The sequence below is a fragment of the Grampus griseus genome, assembly GCF_964374135.1.
Source record: "Grampus griseus genome assembly, chromosome: 9".
Lineage (NCBI taxonomy): Eukaryota > Metazoa > Chordata > Mammalia > Artiodactyla > Delphinidae > Grampus > Grampus griseus.
The window spans coordinates 89,009,820-89,019,163 of record NC_139003.1 but is presented as its reverse complement, the minus strand read 5'-3'; the positions used below and the strand labels follow the sequence as shown (position 1 = coordinate 89,019,163).

General features: G+C 41.4%; 1 protein-coding gene across 1 annotated transcript in view; it reads right to left on the bottom strand.

Annotated features, from left to right (window-relative positions):
• Window positions 1–7,725: 7,725 nt before the first annotated feature.
• PIK3CG (phosphatidylinositol-4,5-bisphosphate 3-kinase catalytic subunit gamma) overlaps window positions 7,726–9,344 on the bottom strand; it is a 31,077-nt gene continuing 29,458 nt past the window's right edge. The window contains exon 10 of the mRNA XM_082662397.1: window positions 7,726–8,346. Coding sequence (XP_082518523.1) covers window positions 8,068–8,346 — 279 coding nt within the window. The 3' untranslated portion in view covers window positions 7,726–8,067. The remainder of the gene's footprint in view (window positions 8,347–9,344) is intronic.

The window sequence follows — 9,344 nt, the reverse complement described above, 5'->3', positions numbered from 1 at the left end:
AGTTCCATTGATTAGAATAACTCATCAGAGAAAGATGCTATTTAGATTTCCTTGGTATCTGATGTTGGCATAGAATAGAAATTATTTCTCCTTTGAAGTCCTACTCGGAAGACACCATACTTAGAAAGTTGTTAAGATTTCCATCACTGTAAATACTCCTGAGGAGTATTTACTCCAAGGATGATGCCAATTGAACTTTTCATTTCGATTTCTCAAGATTCTTCAGCCTTCCTTGAAAAGGAGCAGAGAAAGGGCAGCTTTCATTTATTGAGCAATAACAGTAATGTAGAGCCAGACACTCTACTTAATGCTTCACTTTCATTATTTCATTTCATCTGCACAGTAATCCTGCAAATGAGGTACTGCTGTCCTCCCAGTTTACAGAGGAGAGGGCTGACATTTAGAGAGATTAGACAGTTTTTTCAAGTGACAATCAGTGCTTGAATTTGGAATGGTCTAATGCCAAAGCCACTTAACTACTCTCTTTACTGCCGCACCTACTCCAGACTTCCCCTGCAACATCTGGCACAGACTCTCGAAAGGATTACCGCCAAGGTACTGGCTAATCGTCCAGTATTTCCACTAGGAGCTCTCAAGGCTCAGACTCCTTTCAGTCTCCATAGATTAAAGGAGTCAAAAACATCTACCCAATGAAACCTGCAGAATATTCTCTGTCACCGTGAAGAATGATTGCCTAGGGCTTCCCTGGTGGCGCAGTGGTTGGGAGTCGGCCTGCCGGTGCAGGGGACACGGGTTCGTGCCCCGGTCCGGGAGGATCCCACATGCCGCGGAGCAGCTGGGCCCGTGGGCCATGGCCGCTGAGTCTGCGCGTCCGGAGCCTGTGCTCCGCAACGGGAGAGGCCACAACGGTGAGAGGCCCGCGTACCGCAAAAAAAAAAAAAAAAAAAAAAAAAAGATTGTCTAAGCAATTGGAGGTGCTTCCAATAATTATCTTCTCTGGTTTCCAGAACCATGAGTTGGAGAGAGGTCAGGGGTTTGGCAGTGGTTTGTGGACATGGGATTTCCCCAGTGGAAGCCCTCAGTAGCCACAGGCCGGTTGTTTTGTAGCACAGGTGCTTGGTGATGATGCAAAGGCAAGCTGCTGGGTGGGAGGCCCGACTGGTCCCTAACAGCTGGTGTTATACATCTGGCGATGGGAGGTGCTGTTCAGCCACAGACCTTGCACGTGGCTGGAAACGGTGGAGGTGATGGTGGGTGCATCTCTGCAGACAGTAGGGACCGATTTTACCTCTTCAGTGTAATCAAAAGAATTCTGAGTTTCATTCTCTGAGTATAAAACTTCTCCGATGACTGGCCATCTGCTGTGAAACACAGAGGAGTGCTTCTGAGGTGCTGCAAGGGGATTTTATGTTCCTTGGCAGGTCCCCATCCCCATTACATCCTCCCAAGTTAGATCAACCCGTGCATGGTGAACTCAGACTCAGAGCCCAGCTCCCAGAAGAGAAAATTCTTACCAAAGCAGCAGGTAGTGAGATTTAAGCTGCACTAATAAGCAAACATGTAGGGAAAAAAAATCTGACATTCATGAGAAGTGAAAATGAGGCAGTTTGCACCTCCAAGGGGAGCCTTAACCATGAGCTAGAGAGCTCAGCATGGCCACACGGGCTGCACAGGTTTGAAGAGCTGAGAAGAACTGAGCCGGGCAAAGCATTGCTTAATGATTGAAGAGAGCAGCGCTGGAGGCCCCCCTCCAAAAGCACTGACAGCCTTAGCGTAAACAGATCACAATCAGGCAGGGTCCTGTAAGACAGGAGACTTCGCCATTGTCGTCTTGATGCCAAGAAATTCCAACAACAGCTTTGATGTCAGTGCTTGATAATTATTGACTTTACGTGATTATTTTCCCTCTGAGAAACAAAATTTTCTGAGCTTTTAATGAGGCTCCATGTAAGCTAAAGGATAAGATTATCATGCAGACTGCATTTTTTCCCCAAAACTGAAAGACTTAATTTTTTATCCCTTGTTAAGAAATTCAACTAATAGAAAGTCAAATTCCCCAAAATGCAAGAGAAAAAATGAATGCAAGGTAAAAAAAAAAAATCACTACTAACCGTTTGGTGTGAGTATATCCCCCAGCCTTTAATGCATGTGCAAACCTACATGTTAGCTTGAACGTAACTTTGATGTAACACTGTCCTGTAACCACCTTGTTTCACTCCTCAGCAGGTCATAGATGTACCTGGATGTCAATAGATTTTGATCTGCCTTTTCAAGGGCTTCATTGCAGTCCAGCATATGGATATGATTTAATCAGTGTGCTATTGAGGAGGGGCTTTTCAGTTGTTTCCAATTTTTGGTTATTACAAAGAGTGCAGGCAACTGTTTTTATCCATAAGTCTTTGCGTACTTGTCCAAGAATTTCTTTTTTTTTTTTGCGGTACGTGGGCCTCTCACTGTTGTGGCCTCTCCCGTTGCGGAGCACAGGCTCCGGACGCGCGGGCTCAGCGGCAATGGCTCACGGGCCTAGCTGCTCCGTGGCATGTGGGATCTTCCTGGACCGGGGCACGAACCCACGTCCCCTGCATCGGCAGGCGGACTCTCAACCACTGCGCCACCAGGGAAGCCCTGTCCAAGAATTTCTGAAGGATAAATTCTTGGATGTGGACTTGCTGGCTCAGAGAATAGATACCTTCTTCATTTTCTAAATTTTGACAAAATACCAGGCATGAATTTACCAACATACTCTGCTTTCAACAGTGTGATAGACTGCTCTTTCAAAGTATCACGAACTCTGGGCATTACCAATATTTGCTTATCTAATGGGGAAGAGGAACCTAGGTTTTAATTTGCATTTGTTTAATCAACAGTGATTTGGGGTCTGCTGTCATACGCTTAATGGCCACAATGCATTTTCTGTGTGTGAATTGAATATTTTCCAATGAGGTATTTATCTTTTACTTACTGAATTATTATAAATTTTTAATATATTAAGAATATTAGCACTCTGTTATGTATTTTGCTCACAATTCAATCTTGTTGGTAACAGCAGAAAATATCAAACAGTTTTACTTACCTAAACTGTGTGATCCCCTAACCCCCAAAAAACCCCCACAAAAATTTTCATTATTGACACTGTATTAGTTTTCTAGGGATACCATAACAAAGAATCACCAACTGAGTGGCTTAAAACAATAGATATGTATTCTCTCACAGCTCTGGAGCCTAGAAAGTTTGAAACCAAGGCATTGGCAGGGCCATGCTCCCTTGGAAGCTTCTAGGGGAGGAGGCTTCCTTTCCTATTCTACCTTCTGGAAGCCCCAGGAGTTCCTGGGGCTTGTAGACACATGATTATAATCTCTACCTCCGTCACAAGGCATTCTTCCTTCCCTTCTGTTAAGTATACCACTCATAATAGATTAGGGCCCACCTCATCTTTTTTTTATTTTCTTTGCAGTACACGGGCCTCTCACTGCTGTGGCCTCTGCCGTTGCGGAGCACAGGCTCCGGACGCGCAGGCTCAGCGGCCATGGCTCACGGGCCCAGCTGCTCTGCGGCATGTGGAATCTTCCCGGAGTGGGGCACGAACCTGTGTCCCCTGTATCGGCAGGCGGACTCACAACCACTGTGCCACCAGGGAAGCCCCCACCTCATCTTTTTTATTTTTATTTAAAAAATTTTTACATTCTTTTTTTTATATTCTTTTCCATTATGGTTTATCACAGGATACTGAATATAGTTCCCTGTGCTATACAGTAGGACCTTGTTGTTTATCCATTCTATATATAATAGTTTGCATCTCCTAATCCCAAATTTCCAGTCCACCCCTCCCCTACCCCCCTCCCCCTTGGCAACCACAAGTCTGTTCTCTATGTCTGTGAGTCTTTTTCATAGGTAAGTTCATTTGTGTCATGTTTTAGGTCCCACATATAAGTGATATAATACAGTATTTGTCTTTCTCTGTCTGACTTACTTCGCTTAGTATGAGAATCTCTAGTTGCAGCCATGTTGCTGCAAATGGCCTTATTTCATTTTTTGTGGCTGAGTAGTATTCCATTGTATACATGTGCCATATCTTTTTTATCCATTCATCTGTCGATGGACATTTAGGTTGTTTCCATGTTTTGGCTATTGTAAATAGTGCTGATATGGACATAGGGGTTCATGTATCTTTTTGAATTACAGTTTTGTCCAGGTATATGTAAGGCCCACTTCATCTTAATTTGATTACATCTGTAGACCTTATTTCCAAACAAGGTCACATTCACAGATACCAGGGGTTAGGACTTCAACATATGTTTTGGGGGGACGCAGTGTAACCCACAGCAACCCCCATCATGAAGTGTCTACTCTCACCAGCAAATTATAAACTTTTTAAGGACTGGGACTGGGTTGGTCTAGTATTGGATATCGTTGGTCATATCCAATACATCACACAGTGTCTAGTAAGTAGTGGGCACTCAGTAAAGATTCCTTGAAAGAAAATTTGAATTTTAGGAATATCTGAACCTTCAGACATTGAAAAATGTATGCAGAGAACACACAATATCAGATTCCTTCTTTTATTTAAATTTACATTTAACAATTTGCAATGAAAATATAAATGCAAGTGGGGAGGATGAGACTGTCCGGAAGAGGGAGTGGCTAGCTCTCTGGGCTCACTTAAGCTAAGGTGTGTGCTTTAGTTCCCCAGCGTCTGTCCTGAAGATGAGTTTTTGGCAAATGCAGACAAGCACCCAGACTAGAACCAGATTTCATGACCGGAATTATTCGGTTGGATTAAACAGAAAATAATACAGCAGAAACTTTAAAAATCCAAATTTCTTTTTTCTTTACATAGTAAAATATAATTGACAATTTATCTCACAAGTCAAAGAGAGACTCACTTACCACATAAAGGCCAGGATTTGCTGCAGAAACTTACTTTCTAAATTATATTTCAGACTCATTTCCAAAAATAACTAATTTCCATTTATATAGCACTAACAGCCTCCAAATTGTGCAGAATTCCGACATCTAACCTTTCTTTAAAAAATAATTTGACTCTTGTAAACGATCTATTTAACAAAGTTAATTTTTTAAAATTAAGAGTTTGCTCTAGGAGTTGATATACTTTATTGCAGTTTCCACTTCCCCCTACTCTCACCGAAGAATCACCAAAGCCAGTCAAATGCAGTCATGTGGGACTAGGGCTACAGTATCCCCTTTGCTTTCCTTTAGTGGCCATAGTTCCAGTTCCAAAGCCATGGGCCTGTGTTTTAGGACTTCACGTACAGCCATAGAGATGAGGTATTTCAATTAGAGCAGAAGCAACATTTTGATCTGGAACGTTAAACTGCACTCACACAGGCGTGGTCTAAATGTAAGCTGAGCACCAAAGCCATCGTTCACACGTGTCCAGCGTCAGCTCCATGGGCTTGTGAGCTGGGTAGTGACGCACGCTCAGAAGGTTTAGTGCTCTGCTGTTGCTGTCTTGAATTTTGTAATGATTTGTGAACCACGGCCCCTGTGTTTTCATTTTGCCCTGGGTTTGCAAATTATGTAACCCATCCTGGATACACATATAAGCTGCTTTGACCTGAACCATCTGACTTGTGATCTCTGTTTTCATCTGGCACTGAAGATAGAGTAGGCGCAGTTCCCCAACATCTCCTCCCGATAGCAAGATGACCCAGGTTCTAGCACATTTTCAAAGATACAGAAGTTGTGGGTCATTGGGGATGATGAAGGAAGCACACAAAGGGGATTTTTGTTTATTTGTATGTCTACAGAGTTAAAATTGTACCTTCACTGGAATAGGGAAGAATCAACCCCAATGTGACACATATATATACAAAACAGCGTAACAAAAGAACTTGTTCTTTGGAAGAGCAAATTTGTACACACATGCACCAATAGGTTAAATATAAATACAATCCTCTGTCATTCTTCTGTCATTGAGATGATTTCTTGAGCAACTCAAATAACAAGTGGAATTCGTGCAAGGTCTGAGCTTGACTGTGCTATATAAGAACAAAGAAACATCCTCTTCTGAATGAGAAAGCATCATTCCTTTTGTTCTTCAAAAGAATGGTGGGGGGCTTCCCTGGTGGCACAGTGGTTGAGAGTCTGCCTGCCGATGCAGGGGACACGGGTTCGTGCCCCAGTCCGGGAAGATCCCATATGCCGTGGAGCGGCTGGGCCCGTGAGCCATGGCCGCTGAGCCTGCGCGTCCGGAGCCTGTGCTCCGCAACAGGAGAGGCCACAACAGTGAGAGGCCCAGTGTACCGCAAAAAAAAAAAAAAAAAAAAAAAAAAGAATGGTGGGGAATAGTTGGTTTAAAAATGCTACAAAATGTCTATTCTCCATTAACACAGAGGAATAAATATTTCATTACAGGCATGGTCCTCTGTACAGAGTGATAAGTGTGATTTTAAAAGGATGAGTTGTCAAGGAAGAGGAGCTTTTTCTGGATACCTTAGGAGCTGGGAAAAGGATCAGTAGAAAAGGAAGCAGTGTCACCTGCACCTTCAAGGGTCGTGCAGGGCTTTTGAACCCTGCTTGCATATTAGAATCGCCTGGAGTACTTAGGCAAACACTGATGTCTGGGCCTCATCCCAAACTAATGGATTACAAGCCGAGGTGGGTGCTCAGGCAGGGTACATTTTTAAAGTAACCCTGGTGATTCTGATTTGCAGCCAGAGTTAAGAACCACTGGGCTTTTGCATACTCAAAAGGCAAGGTTTGGGCTACACCAAAGTCCAACAGGTATCTATTTAGAAAACTTAAAAATTAAATATATATTTATATCTCATTAAACTTAAAACATAGACACCATTAACAGAGTTATTTCTAGGTCAAGTATGAACTATAGGTCATTTTAAGATATTTTATAAATAATTTAATGATCTTTCTCTGTTAACACTTCCAATAAATAGAAAATATTTAAGAGATGAAAATAGATTTTAAAGAAGACATTTGAATTACTTTTAGAAAATGTGAAGAATGTGTGGGAGTGTAGAAGTCCTTTAAACTGCAAGATGCTTAGGGCAAGTAGTGTTCTTCCTAACTTGGAGAACTGTTTTAGGTATTAAATATCTTCTTCCATTAAAAAAGAAAGAAAAAACTGCTGAGACCAAAATTTGAAATGAAGGCATTTGGAAACATCCATAATTTCAGGAATGTCTCCTTTAATAATGTACTTTTTAAAAACTCCAGCAAACATCTTTACAAATAAGTACCTAAAATTCTAGTATCCCTAGAGGAGAAATTCTTTTCAACTAATTTTGAGTTCTAGGGTAAAGGTATTCTTGAAGCTTTCACAACTCTGCATAAAGAGCTGTGAGAATGTGGAAAGTGAAGAAGAAGAGAGGCAGTGTGGGGGGGAAATATAAAGGCCCCAAATGAGTCCCTTTAGTTATTTCCTGTTTCTATGCTAAGAAGGCTATCATAATTGCACTTGAAAGTTTGCTCTGTGGGCAGAGTTGAGACAAATTTTGCTCTTCTTAACCCTGGAACCAGACCAGTGGAGAAGGGCCAGGGCACAAAGGTTCAGATGTTCCATTTTGTGTTTGTGAGTCTCAGTGGTAAGAGAACCTAACTACAAAAGACCCTGAAGAGACTAGCTCGCTTTGCTTACTTTTAGCACATCGCTAACATCTGCAACCATGGAGGGGCTGTTCGGAAGTGTCATTTACGGAATGAGACAAAGGTTACAATGATCATATTTTTTTCTTCTGAAAAGAGTTTGAGAAACACAAGGATAACCCAAATTGAGAAGAAGCCCAGATGAAAAGAGATGTTACCAATTACTCTAAAGAATTTCCAGAAGTACTCAATAGTATGATAGTCAAAACATCAGCCACAATGAGGAAGGAATTAGGCTGTTTAAACTTAGAATGTTCTCCAACATCATGGAGACAAATGAGAAAAAAACAAACCTGCAAATAAGGCTGAAATTGAACATCACCTAAACAGTCAGACGTGCCAATATTTTTCTCCAGTGAAGAGTTCAGCTAGAGAAAGAGCTATATTTCTCAAGTGGCAGCTTTCATAATGTCCTAGGACATTTTAAATCAAGTTTGATGACCGCCGTACAGATCTAAAGCTTTTAAATTCCAGCCCAAAGTATTAGGCAGAATGTTTCTCCCCTTGTTTGATGCCAAGAACAAGATGTAGGAACCAGTTAAACTGCACAGTCCATCCTTTGTCTCTGCAAACTTCAATCTGATCTAGAAAATACTTTTTAGCATCCTCCTCGCTCTTCCCCACTGTCAGGGCGTCCCGAATGTATTCGATATCTTCTTTGCTGGTTAACTGGGGCATTCCTGTCATCAGCATCATGGAGAAGAGGATGATGAGTAGGTTTGTGTGATGACGAAGGGCTAGGTAAGCCTTGACGCAGACATCCTGGATAAAGGGAAAGAAAACGCTGTTAACTGTTGTTATGGCATCGAAGTAGGCTGAAGACCAGCAGGCTGTTTTGCAATTTACATGACATTATCCTGTCCCTGCGAGGAAATCATCACAAGCAAGGCAGGTCCCCTGCCTCAGATGAAAAACTTGAGAACACAGACTGCTTTTATAATCTCTGAAGAAATGTAGTTTGGTTGCATACACCCAGGGTGTGCTCAAGGAAAACTAACTGATACAGTAAGTTTCATCTTATTTCTTACTCTTTTTACTTCCATCTCTTTTCTAGGCAAATGAGGGTGGAAATTTCTGTAGTCCCTGAAGAGGAATGAGTCAGTTTTTGAACACCAGCCAGGCATCACATAACTTTATGTAAGCATAAATAATGTTTGCCAAGAGCTAACGGAATCCAAAGAAGGGATGGAAATGTGGTGTTTGAGATTTAGGTAGTTTTCATCTTTATTTTCCAATGTGTCCTATACTAAGAAAACAGATGAATTAGTTTTTCATTGTCTGACTCTCAAAATTGTTGAATGACCTTTGGGAATTTAAAATAAATTCTGAATAGTGAGTGAGAGAGGGCTTTCAACAATGCTATGGCTGGTGCCTTCTCTAAAAGCCTTGGAGTAGGTGACAGGTGAGTTAAGCCCACTTCTGAAGCAACAGGCATGCTCATGCCAATTAAATTGTTCCAACATGAAGAAAAAGTTGCAAGGTTCCCAATTTTACAAAATCAGAATAGTCCAACCTTAATATCATAATTTGGCAAAGATGGCATATTAAAGAAGACTGAAATGAATGATTACAGGTTTAAATATTTCAAATAAAATACTGAGTAAAATGTTAAGAGAATAACACTCCATAGGCAACTAGGGTTTATCAGAAACTTGCAAGAGTAGCTCATCATAAGGTACTGGATAAAAACACACTTTTGATTTTTATAAAAGTAACATGTAGTTTAACATGTGACAAAAATGAAATGACGTGAAGAATGA